General features: G+C 32.3%; 1 protein-coding gene across 1 annotated transcript; it reads right to left on the bottom strand.

The window, feature by feature from the left end:
* Positions 1 to 3,061: 3,061 nt before the first annotated feature.
* LOC139523852 (uncharacterized) lies at positions 3,062 to 17,827 on the bottom strand. Its single transcript, XM_071318194.1, has 3 exons — positions 17,715 to 17,827; positions 7,521 to 9,193; positions 3,062 to 4,036 (listed from the first exon to the last, which is right to left on the bottom strand). The coding sequence occupies exons 2-3, from the start codon at positions 9,161 to 9,163 to the stop codon at positions 3,091 to 3,093; spliced, it is 2,589 nt and encodes an 862-aa protein (XP_071174295.1). The 5' UTR covers positions 9,164 to 9,193; positions 17,715 to 17,827; the 3' UTR covers positions 3,062 to 3,090.
* Between the last annotated feature and the right edge of the window lie 2,593 nt (positions 17,828 to 20,420).

The raw sequence follows: 20,420 nt of genomic DNA, 5'->3' as shown, positions 1-20,420 counted from the left end.
TGAAAACGGGACCAAAACTGAAAAATCTACATACACAGTTAGATTCGGCATATCAAAGAACCCCAATTATTCAATTTTCGATGAAATTGAACCCTTTGGGCCCCTTATTCCTAAACTGTTGGGACCAAAACTCCCAAAATCAAACCCAACCTTCCTTTTATGGTCATAAACCTTGTGTTTAAATTTCATAGATTCCTATTTACTTATACTAAAGTTATGGTGCAAAAACCAAGAATAATGCTTATTTGGGCCCCTTTTGGCCCCTAATTCCTAAACTGTTGGGACAACAACTCCCAAAATCAATCCCAACCTTCCTTTTGTAGTCATAAACTTTGTGTTTACATTTCATTGATTTCTATTCACTTATACTAAAGTTATTGTGCGAAAACCAAGAATAATGCTCATGTTGGCCCTTTTTTGGCTCCTAATTCCTAAACTGTTGGAATCAAACATCCCAAAATCAATCCCAACCTTCCTTTTGTGGTCATAAACCTTGTGTTAAAATTTCATAGATTTCTATTTACTTAAACTAAAGTTATAGTGCGAAAACCAAGAAAATGCTTATTTGGGCCCTTTTTGGCCCCTAATTCCTAAAATATTGGAAACAAAACTCCCAAAATCAATCCCAACCTTCTTTTATGGTCATAAACCTTGTGTTAAAATTTCATAGATTTCTATTCACTTTTACTAAAGTTAGAGTGCGAAAACTAAAAGTATTCGGACGACGACGACGACGACGACGCCAACATCATACCAATATACGACCAAAAAATTTTCAATTTTTGCGGTCGTATAAAAATGACAATATATCGAGAAAATGTATCGGATGCCCTTAATTAACCATTATATTAGCGCACAAAAATCATCATACGTTTGCGCACAGCTTTTGAAAACATTTGCGCGCATTTATTTGATATACATCTAGGTAAACTCGAGAAAATACCACACCAAATATGAAATGACAAATGTAACCACACAAGAGACATATTCTTCGGTCTACAATATGTTTTAACTCTTCGCGTTTTGTTTTTGTTTTTTTGTGTCTCATTGCGAGGATGAACAATAATTTAATTTATAATTAAAGTGTTTTAAATTGCATTTTCAAAGTACTAGTATGGTTATCCAGACCAAACATCCCACTGGAGTTTCTAGTATAAACAGTAGCAGCGTACATTTGTATATATAAATAGTGATAAATTAAGTATTTATAACATCTATATCATGTACAATAGCCATTTTTCAAAACATGATTTGCAATTAGCTATAGAAACCACATATGTAATTATATTTTTGACAATTAATCTCCTGACGATTTCTGTACAATTTAAATCAGACAAAATTTTTAATCGAATCTGAACATAAATCTGTCGAGAGTCATATCAAAATAGTTTCAAAATTGTTTACAAGTAAATAAATAAGATATGGCGACATAATTTCATTATCGACAGAGTTTTCAATTAATACAGAAAATAGGAATCATATTTCAATGTAAACAACACGTTTTTCTGCATTAACATTTGTGCATTACGGCAGTATATATAACTATAGATTATCGGTTGTCATTTCAACGAGATAAAATTTCTCGCTTGAGCCGGTATCCGAAAGTGAAAAAAAAGTAATTGAGTTAAGATGACCAATGATAACCTGTTTATCGCTATTTTACACATGACAATGTAACAAGTTAGGTAAAAACTTACTCCATTCAGAATTCCCATAATAAATAAGACATTAAACGTGAATTACTCTAAAATGATATTTCAACTTAAGGGTTTAAGAATATGTAACAAAAAATTTGTTCCGGCGTGACATTTGTTCCGCGGGAACAAATTTCATATGAAATATGTTCCACCGGAACTTATGTCACAGAAAATTTGTTCCTGCACTATAAAATTTGTTCCGGAACTAATTTTTTAAATAAGTGTGAAATAAGTTCCGGAACAAAAATTACAGCACCATGAGTTTTGTTCCAATACTAAAATTTAAAAGAAAAGGTGAAATTAGTTCCTGTGATATTAGTTTTGAACAAAGGTATTTTATAGAAATCAATTAAAAAGTTCTGCTCGAACCTATTTCACAGAAAATAAGTACTGTGCTTGCATGGGGTACATTTGCAATTGAATGCATGACTGTAGGATGAAGATAAGAAATAAAAGCGATGATAATGTATCATAATTTGTATCTATGTTTTATCCTTTATGTGGTATTCAACCTCCTTGTTTCCTGTTGGTCTGTCATGGGTATTCTTATCATACATGTACTTAGCTATGGTCATTGCACAGTTTTTAAAGAGTGTGTTTTTTGTTTCTTTGTCTTTTAAAATAATTGATCAGTCACTTTGTCCTTTTTTTAAAAGTACAAATGTTCATCTTTAACTATGATACCTTTTTTTTTTGGGGGGGGGGGGGGGGGGGGGGTGACTTTTATTATTATTTCTTATTCTACTCTTTCCTGGTTCATAATTGTCATTTTTAGTATTATTAATTGAGTATGTTATTTAACTTTTGTTGAACTCCACATGATCCAAATTGGATGTTTACAATTTTTATTTATAACATTATCAATATAATACAGACTAAATACATGTTTTTTATAATGACTTTAAACTGACTGATGACAAGTGCTCAGTATATAAGATAACTTGTTTAACCAGTGGAACATATTTCATAGACAAGGAACTTATTTCACCAGGTGAGGAACAAATCTCACAAATCCAGAACTTATTTCACCAGGTAAGGAACAAATCTCACAAACATGGAACTTATTTCACTAGGTAAGGAACAAATTTCACCAACCTAGAACTTATTTCACCAGGAAAAGTGTGGAACTTATTTCATATACATGGAACAAATTATATAGAAATTGTCTGTGTAAAAAGTTCTCCCAGAACATATTACCTGTGAAATTAGGTCCACTGGAACTTTTTTCACAGGAACAAATTTTGGCTCACAAATACACGTACTGTTTCAAAAAAATATATATATAAAAAAGAAGATGTGGTATGATAGCCCATGAAACATACATTCAAGAGAGACCAAATGACACAGAAATTAACAACTAATAGAACATTTCAATATTTATTTTCATTTTTGATTAGGAAGCTGCTTCAGACAAAGAACCATTAGTTTCAAACACAATACCATCTTTTACAATACAACTGATTTGAGCCAGGTCTTCGATAGTTGCAGTAGAAACTAAGTTGACAATTTCACCTTGTGATGTCATAATAACCTGTTGTTCATTAGCTTGATTGTTTCCTTCCTCGTCAACAGATTCAGTCACATCATCAAATGACAAAGCCTGAACTGGTATCTCTGATATTTGATTAACTTGTTCCAAAACCACTTCACTGCCATTGCTGTGAAAATGATTTTGAACAGGAACATGGAATGATATTGAATGATTTGTGACCCCATCTTTAGGAGGTGCTGTTGTGACAGAGATTTGAATGCCATTTATAATCTGAATAGAAGAGCATTCAGTATCAGACGTGGTATTTTGTGCTATGGCATTCAGAGCATATGTGATTAGCTGACTGGATGAAATATTAGAAGAACCTAAGTCTTCATAACTTGAAATTTTTGCAAAATCATCTGCACTTATTTGAGTTTCACCTGATTCCAAAGTTTGCACCTGCATTTGAAGATTAAGTGGTGTCCTATCTTGATCTAATTCGGCAGATTTTTGTTGTATTTCTATAATGTCCTGAAGTTGAATACCATTTTCATTCATAATCTGCATGGTGCTTTGATCATGAATAGTATTAGAGATATGTTCTTTTTCCTGAATTAACCCGTTTTCATGGTCTTTGATATGATTTAAAAAGAACTGTTCATTCACTGTTCTGTACGTGCATTCGTTACAACAGAAAACTCCTGCAGCATTTGGATGTTTGTTTTTCATGTGCATTTTGATTGAGATTGCTTGTATACACGTGTATGGGCAGTAATTACACCTGTAAGGTCTTTGTCCTGTGTGTCTCATAGAGTGTCGTCTGAGAGAATTATGGTCACCGGTGGCAAAAGAGCAGACTTCACACCTGAAAAAAAAATACATTACAGTTAGTATATATGAATATCAGTATATATTTCAATATCAATAAAATATTAAAAACCAGATGCTCCACAGGGCGCAGCTTTATACGACAGCAGAGGTTGAACCCTGAACAGTTGGGGCAAGTATGGACACAACATTCAAGCTGGATTCAGCTCTAAATTTGGATTGTGATTAAATAGTTGATATGGCATAGGTTTCTGACACAGAATGAATGTGGTCTAATGAACTTAAAATATTTTTTTTTGCCTTTGAGCAATTCACTATGCTGTTGAATATTAATCCTCTTAAAAAATGTTTGAAGAAATTTTCTTTTTATTTATGAAATCTGAAATGAGAAAAATTTACCCCCCCCATTTTTTTTCACACCCCCTTTCCTTTTTTCCCAAACTGATCTCAATTCAAATTTCTAATGGAGTTTGCAACAATAACTACTCATTTACATTTAAATACATCATAAAATATTAAAATGTAAAATAAAGTGTTTGTTATCACTGAATGGTAAAGATTGTTTTAATTTATCAGTTGGTAGTAAAAGTGAATATACATTGTATATTGTATAAAACAATGATTTAAATTGATTCAACTACTATTCTGGACAAAGAAAGATAACTCCAATTGAAAATTTCTTTCTATTGCACAATATTATGCAATTAGATATTTCTTGCTATTGTGCAATACTGTGCAATTGAAAATATTTGCTATTGCACAATGCTGTGCAATTGAAGATTTCTTGCTATTGCGCAATACTGTGCAATTGAAAATTTCTTGCTATTGCACAATACTGTGCAATTGAAGATTTCTTGCTATTGCTGAATACTGTGCAATTGAAAATTTCTTGCTATTGCACAATATTTAATATAATAATTTTGGATCCTGATTTGAACCAACTTGAAAACTGGGCCCATAATCAAAAATCTAAGTACAATGTACATTTTTAGATTCAGCATATCAAAGAACCCCAAGGATTAAATTTTTATTAAAATCAAACTTAGTTTAATTTTGGACCCTTTGGACCTTAATGTAGACCAATTTGAAAACAGGACCAAAAATTAAGAATCTACATACACAGTTAGATTCAGCATATCAAAGAACCCCGATTATTCAATTTTTGATGAAATCAAACAAAGTTCAATTTTGGACCCTTTGTGCCCCTTATTCCTAAACTGTTGGGACCAAAACTCCCAAAATCAAATCCAACCTTCCTTTTAAGGTCATAAACCTTGTGTTTAAATTTCATAGATTTCTATTTACTTATACTAAAGTAATGGTGCGAAAACCAAGAATAATGCTTATTTGGCCCCCTTTTTGGCTCCTTATTCCTAAACTGTTGGGACCTCAACTCCCAAAATCAATCCCAACCTTCCTTTTGTGGTCATAAACCTTGTGTTTAAATTTCATTGATTTCTATTTACTTATACTAAAGTTATTGTGCGAAAACCAAGAATAATGCTTATTTGGGCCCTTTTTTGGCCCCTAATTTCTAAACTGTTGGAACAAAAACTCCCCAAATCAATCCCAACCTTCCTTTTGTGGTCATAAACCTTGTGTCAAAATTTCATAGATTTCTATTTACTTAAACTAAAGTTATAGTGCGGAAACCAAGAAAATGCTTATTTGGGCCTTTTTTGGCCCCTAATTCCTAAAATGTTGGGACCAAAACTCCAAAAATCAATTCCAACCTTCCTTTTGTGGTCATTAACCTTGTGTTAAAATTTCATAGATTTCTATTCACTTTTACTAAAGTTAGAGTGCGAAAACTAAAAGTATTCGGACGACGACGCCAACATGATACCAATATACATGTACGACCAAAAAATTTTCAATTTTTGCGGTCGTATAATAACATGAATAATATCCGTACTTTCAGACAGTACAGTTGTCTATCGCTAGCATAATTTTTATTTGCAAAATATATATTTTCTTGCCTGGGTTTGGCAAAAGTTTTCAATTTTTCTACAGAACTCCTCTATGTTCAGAATTTTTTAAGGTCTTTACATAAGGGCCCTGGAGAATTGTTAATAAGCAATTATTGTACATCTAAAATGGTATTAAGTAACTTAATTTTTAGGATGATAAAAATATCAAAATTTCATCCTCAAATACATGTAAACATATAAATTTATATGAAACTAAAAGTTGTGATACATGTTTGTGACATGTATAGTTTGAAGCATAACAGCTGTCACAGTTCCAATCTTTATTGTCATATTTTTTTTGTATATACTAATGATATGCTGTAAAAGAAAAAGATGGAACATGATTTATTTTATTTAGCCCAATAGCTGCCCTAGTCCTATATCATGTAAATATATAACCAGCTACCCAAGATAAGTTGGTTTTCTCATCAAGGAAATAGAACAAAGCCCTCAAAATTCTAGTTTAAACCCTAAACAGAGTCAAACTATATACATGTATAGCTACATTTACTATGTGCAAAAATGACCAAGAACAGTTTACTTTTCTACATTGGCTAGAGGTATAGGGGGAGGGTTGAGATCTCACAAACATGTTTAACCCCGCCGCATTTTTGCGCCTGTCCCAAGTCAGGAGCCTCTGGCCTTTGTTAGTCTTGTATTATTTTAATTTTAGTTTCTTGTGTACAATTTGGAAATTAATATGGCGTTCATTATCACTGAACTAGTATATATTTGTTTAGGGGCCAGTTGAAGGCACCTCCGGGTGTGGGAATTTCTCGCTACATTGAAGACCTGTTAGTGACCTTCTGCTGTTGTTTTTTTCTATGGTCGGGTTGTTGTCTCTTTGGCACATTCCCTATTTCCATTCTCAATTTTAAAATCATTTTGCAAGGCAGGTAATGTATTCCTGCAAGTACAGTGTGCTACCAATTTTTGATGATACTGCATGTACATGTATGAGTATTAAAGACAGATTTTATACATGTATCTATATATATATAAATGATGCTAGCATTGTTGGGTTGATGTTTAGACGAGTTGTATATACATGATGTATATATATATAATAGCAATGTTCTTTTATATTCAAAAGGTAATAAATAAAAATATATGACTTATATACAATTTATATACATAACATTAAATAGATATTGGAAGATGTGGTATGAGTCCCAATGAGACAACTCTCCATCCAAGTAACAATTTATAAAGTAAACCATTATATGTCAAGGTACAAATGTACTGCCTTCAACACCGAGCCTTGGCTCACAACGCAACCTATAAAGGGCCCAAAAAATTACTAGTGTACAAGTATATCTACACTAAGAGAGATAACTCAAACACACAAATTAGTAACCTGCACAAATAATGGTAACATCTTTAAAGAAATAAAATATTGACCCTTGCATTTTGTATGACCAGTGAAGAAGAAAAAGTCAATTCTAATTATAAACTGTTGGTAGACTATATAAATTATACAATCAGGGTTTCAGACAAAATATCACCATTGAAGGCTTCAAGCATTCTCATGATTCTGTAAATGTTACTTACTTAAAAGGTTTTTCTTTGGTGTGTGTTCTTTCATGTAATAGTAACATAGCTTTCCTTGATGATGCATATCCACAATACATGCATTTGTATGGTTTAATTTGGCTGTGGACACCCTCAATATGTTTTAACAAACATTTCTGGTTGGCAAAGATCCTCTTACATGTATCACATTGCCTTTTGCCTTTAGACTTTTCATTATTTTGGTCATCTGTTGAGTGGATAAGTTGGTGGTTTTTCATCTGACTATACTGACGGAAACCTTTACCACATACATCACATGTGTAAGGTTTTTCTTCGCTATGGATTTCTTGATGGATCATTAATTTACTAAAGGCATCAGTTCTAAAGTCATGACAAATATCACATTCTAAAAGGTCTGTGTCAACTTTATGTGCTTTCCATAAATGAAAGCGAATCAATCTCCAATTTTGAAATTGATGTGAACAGTGTGGACAAAGGAAGGAAGTTCCACTGTCAGCATGGCATTTTTGATGAATATCTAAACTTTCTTTTGTTTTAAACTTAGCGTAACAACCAACCACAGAACATTTTTCATCATACTTGTCTGTAACTGGCTGCATTTTCATTGTTTTTGGCAGGTGTGTATAACTTCTTTTTTCCTTATCAATGTCTATGTGTTTACGTTTTGGCAGGTAATAATCGTCTTTTAATGCTTTTGGCCTTCTTATCTTCCTACGTGAACGACTACCTATATAATAATCATCTTTGTCTTCTTCCCAATCAGAATCAGATAGTGGTTGGATTGTTATTGTTTCATTTTCAGCGGCAGGGACAGTTTCCGATTTTTTCTTCCTGCCTGGTTTTTTACCTGTATTTTCCACCTGAGTTCCTACACTTATTTTGATGTTACCAACAGTTGGATCTTCAATCTGAATATTATGGTCCTCCACCATATGAGATTTACAGTCTTCAATACTATTATAACCAATGCTGCATTGACCACATAGGAACAACTCTTTTGTTATAGGTGGAGTTGATTTTGGCGAGTTTGCTGATTCATATGATTGTACTTCTAAGGTGAAATCTGTCTGATTGTTATCATTTGTTTGTGTACTTCCATCACAGTTGACATCACCATTTGTTTCAGACAAGTTTTCCACCAAGCATGTGTCAACTTTCTCCTCATTTTCAATTGTCTGGTTTCCAATGGAAATAATGTTGAAAGTAGAACTCTCTGTATTATCATCACCAGTAAAATTTGCCACTTGTTCATCTAATTGATCTACTGTTACTAATGTCACACTGTCATGTGACTGATGTGAAGCAGAGGCTGATGTCTGATCAACAATAGTATCTAGCACACCAAAGTTTGTAGCAGCAGACTGTTCAGATATGACCTTGACCTTACTATCTGATTGTGGAATTTGCTGAATTTGTACACAACCGGTTTCCATGTCAACCGTAAGAGTAGAATTGATTGGTATTTTTCTGTTGTTGATTTGTATAGTTTCTGTTTTTGGTTTAATGGGCTGTTGAATATGAATCTGTTTAACGTGTTCACTTATTCCTTCAGGCGCTGAGCTTGTAAAACTGCAAAACCTACATTTGTAAGTAGTGACAACATCCATGTAATCCTCTATATCCAAATTGTTGGTGTCCTTCATAATGTTGATGGCCTCCATTTTCTTTTTGATTGTTGATCAGTTAAAATCCTAAAACAGAAATATTTTAAAATGTACTACTTCTACAAAATTCAAATCTAAAATAAATTGCCTAGCTGTACCTATTCAATATTTATCAGAGGGATGGGACGATGCATTCTTAATATTGTTTCATTTAAAAAGTTGATAGCAAACTTTTAAATTCTGCAAAAAAAATACAAAATATGCTTGATAATTCCATATATTATTTTCTAAATCCAATATGAATATACATGTATACAGTACTACCTGTGACTTTATCTTATTAATGGTGGCCATAAAAAATATGTACACCATGGTGGCCCTATATGTCCATCATCATACCCCCTGTTGCTTTTTTAATACACAAGGTATTACTCAAAAACTAGTCAAGGCTAAAGGGAAATCTTGAATGCATTGAAGTGTTAAAATTATATTACTTACAGGTCAGGTGTCTCAGTTAAAATATACATGTATGTGTTTGTCAAATTTAATAACTGTGATTATGACAAGAAATTCAAAAATAAAATGAAATAATGAAACTAATTGAACAAACAGCTTAATTAAAAAATAATTGTCTCCTGACTATTAATTTTGTTATTATACCTTTTAAATAATTTTTGATCAATTTAAGTTATTTTTTATATTAAGTCTATTTTTTGGTAGTGAAGAATAAATGAATATCATTTTTAAATATACTGCAAACATTTACAATGCCTGCCTTTTTCTTTTGACAAAGGTGTTTCTCAAATTAATTTTCTAAAATCAAAATGGTTCATTATTGTAGATAGACTGATCTTAACATATGATTAAGATTGTCTTTAGGACTTACGCTAAATAAAATTTAGGCAATTCATTATTTCTTTATTGAATAGAATTATTAGAAATATTCATTACAGCAAAATTTGATAATATTTTTATTGTCATATGATATTTTAAACATGATCCATGTTTTAGAGGTTAAGCATTTCTTTTACTTTTTGTTCTTGGGTTAGAGACATTATAATGAGATTTGATTTTATCTGAAGTGCAGCCTGATACAAATTGTAACACTATACACATAACCATCACAATTACTTAAGTAATAGTATTCTATATCAGCCAACCATTATTAAAGGCTAATGAAGAGCTAACAATATGCATAAAAGTCATAAACATATGAGGAAATATTAACCATACCATTAAATGTAATAAATCTATATTTATTCTGAAATCTGAGGTCTTTTTTTCAATTTGAAACTGTTTAATGTATCTCTTTTTAAGTCTCTGTTCTATTAACCAATTGCATACGTGATAGTTTTCAATGTTCAAAGCAGAATTATCAATCAAAAGTAGCAATGTCTGTAATTTATCATAACTTGTCTAGTCATGTACATATATATATACCGGTATTTGGAAACATTGAAAAGCAGGAGTTGTTTCCCCTTTTCAAGAGCAAAATATTGATTCACATCTACATAAACATCAAAATCTGTGTATTTGTCATTTATTGCGCTGGATTTAGTCTGCATAGATTGTTTCATCTATCAATGTCAAATTGAATTCAGAACATAGTATAGATTAGTCTAGATTACTCTGACGTCCAACGACTGTTTTGCCAGACAAGCTGGGGGTCCCACGGCCCCAGATTGTCTGGCAAAACAGCCGTTGGAGGTCAGAGTAATCTGGGACTAAGTATAGATACATTTATAAGACTAAAACATGTGAAACTCATCAATAATCTTTTCTTAAAATGACTGTTTATTATATTGCTAATCAATGGATTAAAAAATGTATCTCCCCTATCTAATTTTCAGATTTTCTTTAATACAGCCTAACAGGTACCATAATTATATCCTGCTTGCATTGGTTCTTGAAATATAATAGAAATACTTGTACACTGTAAGACTGGTATTTGATTTTTTTTTTTGGAACAAAACATAGCTAAATAAATTGATCCCATATCTGTTTTTAATATTAATAAAGAATATCATCCATACTATAAAATTATCTATTATTGAATCATGTAATAAAGGACAGCCTAGCAATGGTATCTATACTATTAAACGAGAAGACCTCATTTTGTGTGTCGCTTCTCCTCCTTCCACAATAAATTAATCATCATGCCTCTGTGTCCTATAGATAACATGTACATGTATAGTCGCATTTGTCATCCATTCTTATGATCATTCAGTTTGGGTTATTTTGGGATAAAAACAAAAAAGAATGCGTCCGGATATTTTCCCATCATTGGACAAAACTTTAAGTCAGATTAGACTTCCAGTTTGTGTTTTTCTGTACTTTGAATATACGAAGACTATGAATAAAGTATATAAATTTGCTTTCTGCTATCATTTTGAGTTCTAGCATGTATCATCTTTACTTAACGTGTTTCAGTCTGGGTTATTTTGGGGGAAAACGAAAATGAATAATATTTGCTATTTACTATCAATTAGTTTACAGTGGCAGATCCAGAACTTTTCATAAGGGAGGGGGCGCTGAGACTGACCTAACTAGATGCTCTAAAGAGCCTGTGTCGCTCACCTTGGTCTTGTGCATATTAAACAATGGACACGGATAAATTCATGACATAATTGTGTTTTGGTGATAGTGATGTGTTTGTAGATCTTACTTTACTGAACATTCTTGTTGCTACAATTATCTCTATCTATAATGAACTTGGCCCAATAATTACAGTGGAAAATATTTTCTAAAAATTAACAAAAATTTATGAAAAATGTTAAAAATTAACTATAAAGGGCAATAACTCCTTAAGGGGTCAATTGACTATTTTGGTCATGTAAACTTATTTGTAGATCTTATTTTGCTGAACATTATTGCTGTATACAGTTAATCTCTATCTATAATAATATTCAAGATAATAACAAAAAACGGCAAAATTTCCTTAAAATTACAAATTCAGGACAGTAACCTAACAACGGGTTGTCTGATCCATGTGAAAACATCAGGGCAGATAGATCTTGACCTGATTAACAATTAAACTTTGTCAGATTTTCTCTTAATGCTTTGGTTTTTGAGTTATAAGCCAAAAACTGCATTTTACCCCTATGTTCTATTATTAGCCGTGGCAGCCATTTTGGTTGATTGGCCAGGTCACGCCACACATTTTTTAAACAAGTTACCCCAATGATGACTGTGGCCAAGTTTAGTTTAATTTGGCCCAGTAGTTTCAGAGAAGAAGATTTTTGTAAAAGATAACTAAGATTTACGAAAAAATGGTTAAGAATTGACTATAAAGGGCAAGAACTCCTTCAGGGGTCAACTGACCATTTTGGTCATGCTGACTTATTTGTAAATCTTACTTTGCTGAACATTATTGCTGTTTACAGTTTATCTCTATCTATAATAATATTCAAGATAATAACCAAAAACGGCAAAATTTCCTTAAAATTACCAATTCAGGGGCAGCAACCCAACAACAGGTAGTCCGATTCATCTGAAAATTTCAGGACAGATAGATCTTGACCTGATAAACACTTTTATCGCTGTCAGATTTGCTCTGAATGGTTTGGTTTTTGAATTATAAGCCAAAAACTGCATTTTACCCCTATGTTCTATTTTTAGCCATGGCGGCCATCTTGGTTGGTTGGCCGGGTCACGCCACACATTTTTTAAACTAGATATCCCAAAGATGATTGTGGCCAAGTTTGGATTCATTTGGCCCAGTAGTTTCAGAGGAGAAGATTTTTCTAAAAGATTACTAAGATTTACGAAAAATGGTTAAAAATTGACTATAAAGGTCAATAACTTCTTAAGGGGTCAACTGACCATTTTGGTCATGTTGACTTATTTGTAAATCTTACTTTGCTGAACATTATTGCTGTTTACAGTTTATCTCTATCTATAATAATATTCAAGATAATAGCCAACTAGCGGCTCTAAAAAGCCTGTGTCGCTCACCTTGGTCTATGTGAATATTAAAGGAAGCAGATGGATTCATGACAAAATTGTGTTTTGGTGATGGTGATGTGTTTGTACATCTTACTTTACTGAACATTCTTGCTGCTTAAAATTATCTCTATCTATAATGAACTTGGCCCATTAGTTTCAGTGGAAAATGTTAGTAAAAATTTACAAATTTTATGAAAATTGTTAAAAATTGATTATAAAGAACAATAACTCCTAAGGGGGTCAATTGACCATTTCAGTCATGTTGACTTATTTGTAAATCTTACTTTGCTGAACATTATTGTTGTTTACAGTTCATCTCTATCAATAATAATATTCAAGATAATGACCAAAAACAGCAAAATTTCCTTAAAATTACTAATTCAGGGGCAGCAACCCAACAACGGGTTATCCGATTCATCTAAAAATTTCAGAGCAGATAAATGTTGACCTGATAATCAATTTTACCCCATGTCAGATTTGCTCTAAATGCTTTGGGTTTTGAGTTATAAGCCAAAAACTGCATTTTACCCCATGTTCTATTTTTACCTATGGCGACCATCTTGGTTTGATGGCCGGGTCACCGGACACATTTTTCAAACTACTAACCCAAAAGATGATTGTGGCCAAGTTTGGATTAATTTGGCCCAGTAGTTTCAGAGAAGAAGATTTTTGTAAAATATTACTAAGATTTACGAAAAATGGTTAAAAATTGACTATAAAGGGCAATAACTCCTAAAGGGGTCAACTGACCATTTCAGTCATGTTGACTTATTTGTAAATCTTACTTTGGTGAACATTATTGCTGTTTACTGTTTATCTCTATCTATAATAATATTCAAGATAATAACCAAAAACAGCAAAATTTCCTTAAAATTACTAATTCAGGGGCAGCAACCCAACAACGGGTTATCCGATTCATCTGAAAATTTCAGGGCAGATAGATCTTCACCTGTTTAACAATTTTACTGCATGTTAGATTTGCTCTAAATGCTTTGCTTTTTGAGTTATAAGCCAAAAACTGCATTTTACCCCTATGTTCTATTTTTAGCCATGGCGGCCATCTTGGATGGTTGGCCGGGTCACCTGACACATTTTTTAAACTGATAATTGTGGCCAAGTTTGGTTTAATTTGGCCCAGTAGTTTCAGAGGAGAAGATTTTTGTAAAAGTTAACGACAACGGACAACGGACGCCAAGTGATGAGAAAAGCTCACTTGGCCTTTTAGGCCAGGTGAGCTAAAAAAGGGGGGGGGGTGCTGACTGGCCTAAAAGGGGGGAGCGTTCCTCTCATGCTTCAGTGATTCCCCATATAATCAACAATTTTTTTCAACCTGCCCCCCAGGCCACCCCCCCTCTTGGGATCCGCCTATGGTTTACTATCAACGGCGGTCACTATGGATATATTTCTGTATACTTACATACATTTACTATGAATAACTGTATTTGTTATAATTTACTATAAATTCCAATGGTTATCTTGGGGGTGGGGGGTAACCTTTGACTTTTGATACCTCTCCTGAAATTCTCTGTATAGTAAGTAAGTAGTAAGTATATATGCATATTTATAGAGTACAGAAAAACAGAAGGTATAAAAATCAGTATTTGGAAAATAGGGGGAGGGCAAAAAAATGTGCCCAGTCCCTAAGTACCTTTGACTTTTGATACCTCTCCTGAAATTCTCCAGTCAGTATTTTTTTTTACAGTTTACCTACGCTCTATTTCCCCGCGATGTCGCGGGTGTGTTCTAGTATTATTTAAAGTAGAACATTTAATTTACTTTTTTTCAGAACATGTGCTCTTGGAATTATTCTGTCATTTTGAAAGTAGTAAAAATATATGTCAGTATGCAAATCTATTTCCATAGTTATTTTATATGTTTAAGCATTTATCAGAAGCTATATACTGAATATAGCAAACAAGAATAATTTTACAATCTTTAATACATGGGAGATAACTCCATTCATGAGAAAATTGTTGGTTGATTAAAGTTTTCAAATGTTGTGTTTTCAGGTTACATTGTAAATGTACATGGATTAAATTAGGTGCCATCAAATTATTTAAAAAATGTTGTGTTTTCATGTTATATGATTTGATATTTTAAAAATTAAAATCATTACTTTTGTTTTTATTATATATAAGTTCTGGCCCATCCACTATACATATAAAAAAAGATTTCACCCATCCAAACATTTACACAAAAAAGTGCTTTCCCTGCCCCATTTTGCACCGGCCCATCCAATAAAATTACTGTTAAATTCTCATGATATATTTGTAAAGAAGATCTTCAACCGTCCACTTTAAATGAGTTGAAAAGACTTGTAACACATTGAATACATATACATGGTACATGATATATAGATTGCAACTGAACTAGTTTTTTTTTTGTAGTTATTCCATTTAGATTTTTTTTTGATTTTTTTGTTGTTGTTGTTACACATTCTAACCATGGATAAAAGTCAAAATTTGTATCTTTGATGTACTGATACAGATGAACTGAATACTGAATTTAATGGGAATATTGCAACTCCTTGAGTGTCGCAATAATAGAACTCACATTCAAATATATGATAAAAATATATCATGTACATCGTAACATGTAAAAAGAAGTTTTTCCTTTGATTGCAATAATTAAACTTGCATTTTTGTTAATTCTTAAAAAATCACAATATTAAATGATATGCAATAGTTTCTGAATTCACAGTAGATTCTATTGAAGCATGTACATCCTTGGTTTAACCCTCTAATTCATGTTAAGATGTCGAGTCTTCTCCCCTTTTCAAAAGACATATTGTTTTTAGAAATGAAGAGACTTTATTCAATGGCATGTCATTTTGATTGTACATAAAGAACAATAAAATTAAGTTTGTTTGATAGCTCTAGTGGACAATGAAATCAGTTTTATATATTTATGTAAAAAATGCTACATACTTAGCCTTACCTGTTCAAAAAAGTAACACTAGTTATAATTGGTCAATCAATGAATCAAATCATGTGATGGCTATCAAAAAGATGACTTAAAAGCAGACTTGACTTGTTGTTTAAAAGTTAAGAAAATGCTTTAGCTGTATTTACAATGGTAAAAAAGAAGTCCTTACCATAATAAAGGCATTAACAAATGTAAAATTATGCATGAAGTCATTTTTTATTTACATGATTTGCTGATTATTTTTTTATGTTTATAGTCTTTATCAATTAGGCATATGCAGTTTTCTGAAAAAAATACATAAAAGGGTAAAAAAAAATATCATCATTTAAGGGCAGTCACTCCAATAAACACAAGAGTCATTTAATGATTTGAGGGAAAATTGGCTTGTAGGTACATTTGTACTAATCTTCATATATTGAAATTGAACAATTTTGCCCAATCAGATTTTCTTTCTAAAATTGTTACAAATTTCATGTTCCCCTCAAAAATGTTGTCATTACCTCAACATTATGCACATTTAACTGTACATAATGTCTAATAGTCATAATTGTGTTCAAAACTATTATAAGGGGTAAAAAAAAATTGTAAAAAATTTAACTTGTCATAGAATAAATAATTAATTTTGGCTGATACATGTATTGCTTATTGACGTTTAATTCATACAATGTAGGTGCACAAATATAATATTAATTCCTTTTCTTGTTCAGGTATTTCAAGATATGATTTGGTTTAACTGCACAAGAAATTAACAAAAAAACTAAATAGGGAAGATACCACTGTAATTTACTATCATTTAACCAAGTTATCTATCATGTGGAATTTAACACCATAAATTAATTTTTATATCAAAATGTCTGGTCCAAATAAAAATGTAATATGAATGTTAATTGTCAGGCTGAATTTTTAGTATAATTTTTATTACCAATTTTTTTTCTCACTTTAAACACTTTATCCTTCAAATTTAACCAAGGATTTGTATAGTAATACAAATCCTTGATTCAACATATGTTCTATGAGGGTCTGGTGGTAAAAGGGGGAGGTCTTTTATTTCTGTTTTTATTTTTCCCTATTTTTTATTTTTTTTTATCTTTATCCTCTAGTCTTTATATTTTAGCACATTATTCTCTAGTCCTATATTATTTCTAGGCCTATGTTTTCTGAATTCCTTTAATCTTTCAATTGCCTTTTATTCGGCAGATTTTGTTTATTATTCTCTCTTCTGTAAACCTCTTTTAGAATGTTATTGTTTGCAATGATTGTAAAACCTGCGGAAGCGGAACACACTCTTAGGGCCTTTTGAATATTAATTTTGCGGACCACATCTAGACTTTTATGACAATAAAAATCTTGTCAACCTTCAAGCTCAGTGCTAGTCCAAATAATTATGACGTCTGGCAAGGTTATTTTATTTTTTTCTGGGACGCTTTCCAACTCCTTTTTTCTTTCTCCTCTCCACTGAAATTGAATCTTTTTAAAAAAAAAGTTCGACAATAATGAAAACGTGTAATTTTGTCGTAGTTACGACATAATTAACGATACAACACGCCATTATTGATATTTTATAAAAATAGAGAAATAATGTAGAGAAACCGAGAAGGTATTGGAACGCAAACAGAGGATAAATTTGACCCAACACCGGTTGTCTATTCTCTACACCATTCAACCAACTTTTATGTTTAAGTGTGAATTTTGAAAATAGTATGTATGCAGTGTATATTCTCAATACACAATAATTTACCTTAGATGTTTTCATATCAATTTAAATTATTAATTCATTCGGTCAAGTCAATACTTTTTAAAAGGTTTAACTTCATGGCTACATCCATCAATGACGTATTTGTTACATGTAATATGATTGGTTCTTATATTGCATTTGTATTTGACTCCTTTAATGGGAGCACTACCTGTGCGGGAACCACTTGGTTATAAAAACACCCCTAGTAATATGTTGACTGGTTTAAAATTGCCATCCCCCTTTTCTTGTCTTATAAACGAGTCTAAATTGAAAACTACGTTCAAACCTATGATTGTGTTGGATAAAAACCGCAATTTTTATACGTGTGCATGTAAAACAAATTTCGTTGTACATAGAAGGGTCTAAATACAGCACAAACAACACAAAAAAAAAAGACCAAAAAAGTGAAGAAGTATATTTAAACAAAACTCATTTGACTAACAGGTCGAACAACTGATGTTCTTTAACCCTGCTGACTGCCATTGGCGATTGCCAAATAAAATTGATCACAAGATGTATTACTTGAAATGGATTTTAATATAAATTTAACTAGAACACACCGGTCCGCGTAATCGCGGGCATATATACAGCTTGTGAACGGTTGTAGGATGATTTTTTGTAAAAGATATTATGTACGGAGAATTTCATGAAAGGTATCAAAAGCCCTCTTCCTTTTTCCAACGTCCGATATTTGTTTTCTTTCTGTTAAATTCAATTATTTTCGTGTGTCTGGCCTCATACCACAATTATTCTTCCCCTTTGCTACAATGCTTCTTTTGATAAAAGTCAAATCAAATTAAAAATTTGCACCGTTTCAAACATGAAATAAATGTAACTGCTTATATATAGACCATTACTGGTCTAATAAAATATCATCATCTAGGACAATCCATCAGTGCTTTTTCTTTTGAGAGCTTTATCAACATGCCAATGGTAGGTTATGAATCATGTATAAATGACTATAAGACCGACTAAGGCTAATTTGAGGGATGGTCGGAGGGTCCTGATCCCAAAATCCCGGGCTTAAAACCATGAAATCCCGAGATGCAGAATTTAAAAAAAATCATATCCCGAAATCTCGAAATCGAAAATATATTCCCGGATCCACGGTAAGGATCAATCCCCAAATCCAGAGCTTAAAAACACCCGCTCCCGACACCCCGAAAAAGGTCCTGCCTCCCTCTAAATGCTATCTTACTTTCATTTTTGCCAACTCATTATTTTCCCTTTCAATAATAATTTTTTATGCCCCATTTATTGGCATTATGTTTTCTAGTCTGTGCATCCGTGCGTTCGTTCGTTCATTCGTCCGTCCGTCTGTCTGTCTCGCTTCGGGTTAAATTTTTTGGTCGAGGTAGTTTTAGATGAAGTTGAGTATGTTTTATTTGTTTTAATATACATGTAAGTGGTATGATCCCTTTAATAGTAAACATTTCAAAGAAAACAGTAGACAGAATCAGGGACTTTCAATGCTAACACAGTAAGTCCCTTACAGAATACAGAGAATCTCTATATATTAAAGTAGTATAATCGTAGTTTACATGTAGATAAACGCGAAAAATAATTGTCCTCGCTAAGAAGATATAATAGTTGTGGTTCTTGCAATCTAAACACCATAATATGAAACGCGAAAAACAATTGTCCTCTCTAAGGAGGTATAATAGTTGTGATTCTTGCGATCTAAACACCATGAGATGGAGAACGCTCTGAATGGCTTATCTATTTTTCATTTTTGTTATCCATCATACGATTGATTGGTTGTACTTGTGTCACATATTTATTTCAATTATATGCAACTTGTATGACCCCTTAAATAGTAAACATTTCAAAGAAAACAGTAGGCAGAATACAGAGAGTCTCTATATATTAAAGAAGTATAATCGTAGTTTACATGTAGGTAAACGCGAAAAATTATTGTCCTCTATAAGGAGGTATAATAGTTGTGATTCTTGCTAACTAAATACCATGATACGGAGAACGCTCTGGTTGGCTTATTTATTTTTCATTTTTGTTATCTATCATACGATTGGTTGTATTTGTACATGTTTCAAACCGGAAGTCTTATCTATGACTAAAAGTCAGTCCAAAGTCGGAATCATATCCGGACTCCTTTTTTGTCGTTTTTCTCCCAAAATATATCAATCTGAATAATCATAAGAATGGATAAGAAATGCGACTATGCATGTTACATATAGGACAGACAGGCATAATGATTGATTTATTGTGGAAGGAAGAGAAGCGACACACAAAATGAGGTCTTCTCGTTTAATAGTATAGATGGAACACCGTACGACCTTCAACAATTAGCGACAACCATAACTGCATACCTAGGATATCACAAAACCTGCTGTTATTAACTGGACCAACGGAGGAATATCACAGGATCGAGGTATTCGGCATCAATTCATGTCAGTACAAGAATACATACGTATGATTTTTATATTTGTGCCTCTGAAAGATTACATATTAAAACAGATTCAACAGAGTTTCATCGACAAATAAATGGAAAAAATCATTGTTATAATTGCGGATATCGCTGAACTACGAATAAAATCCCTTAGTTTTGACCACACAGTGACACCCAGGTTAATATAGGAAATGTTGGCCGTGTTTTTCGAGGATTTCAGAAAAGTAGTATATTTATGATAAATCTTTGGGTTTTCCGGCAAAAAATATAGATACATTCAGTGACCGCTTACAACTTTCTCC

This window comes from Mytilus edulis, chromosome 5, assembly GCF_963676685.1.
Source record: "Mytilus edulis chromosome 5, xbMytEdul2.2, whole genome shotgun sequence".
Taxonomy (NCBI): domain Eukaryota; kingdom Metazoa; phylum Mollusca; class Bivalvia; order Mytilida; family Mytilidae; genus Mytilus; species Mytilus edulis.
The sequence above is the reverse complement of the archived record's forward strand: the minus strand, read 5'-3'. Positions and strand labels throughout refer to the sequence as shown.

Excerpts from the sequence above, each read along its gene's own strand:
- LOC139523852 (XM_071318194.1), bottom strand. The coding sequence starts at position 9,163 with ATGGAGGCCATCAACATTATGAAGGACACCAACAATTTGGATATAGAG. Across the intron at positions 4,037-7,520 it reads ACCAAAGAAAAACCTTTTAA|GTGTGAAGTCTGCTCTTTTG; the intron begins GTAAGTAACATT and ends TTTTTTTTTCAG.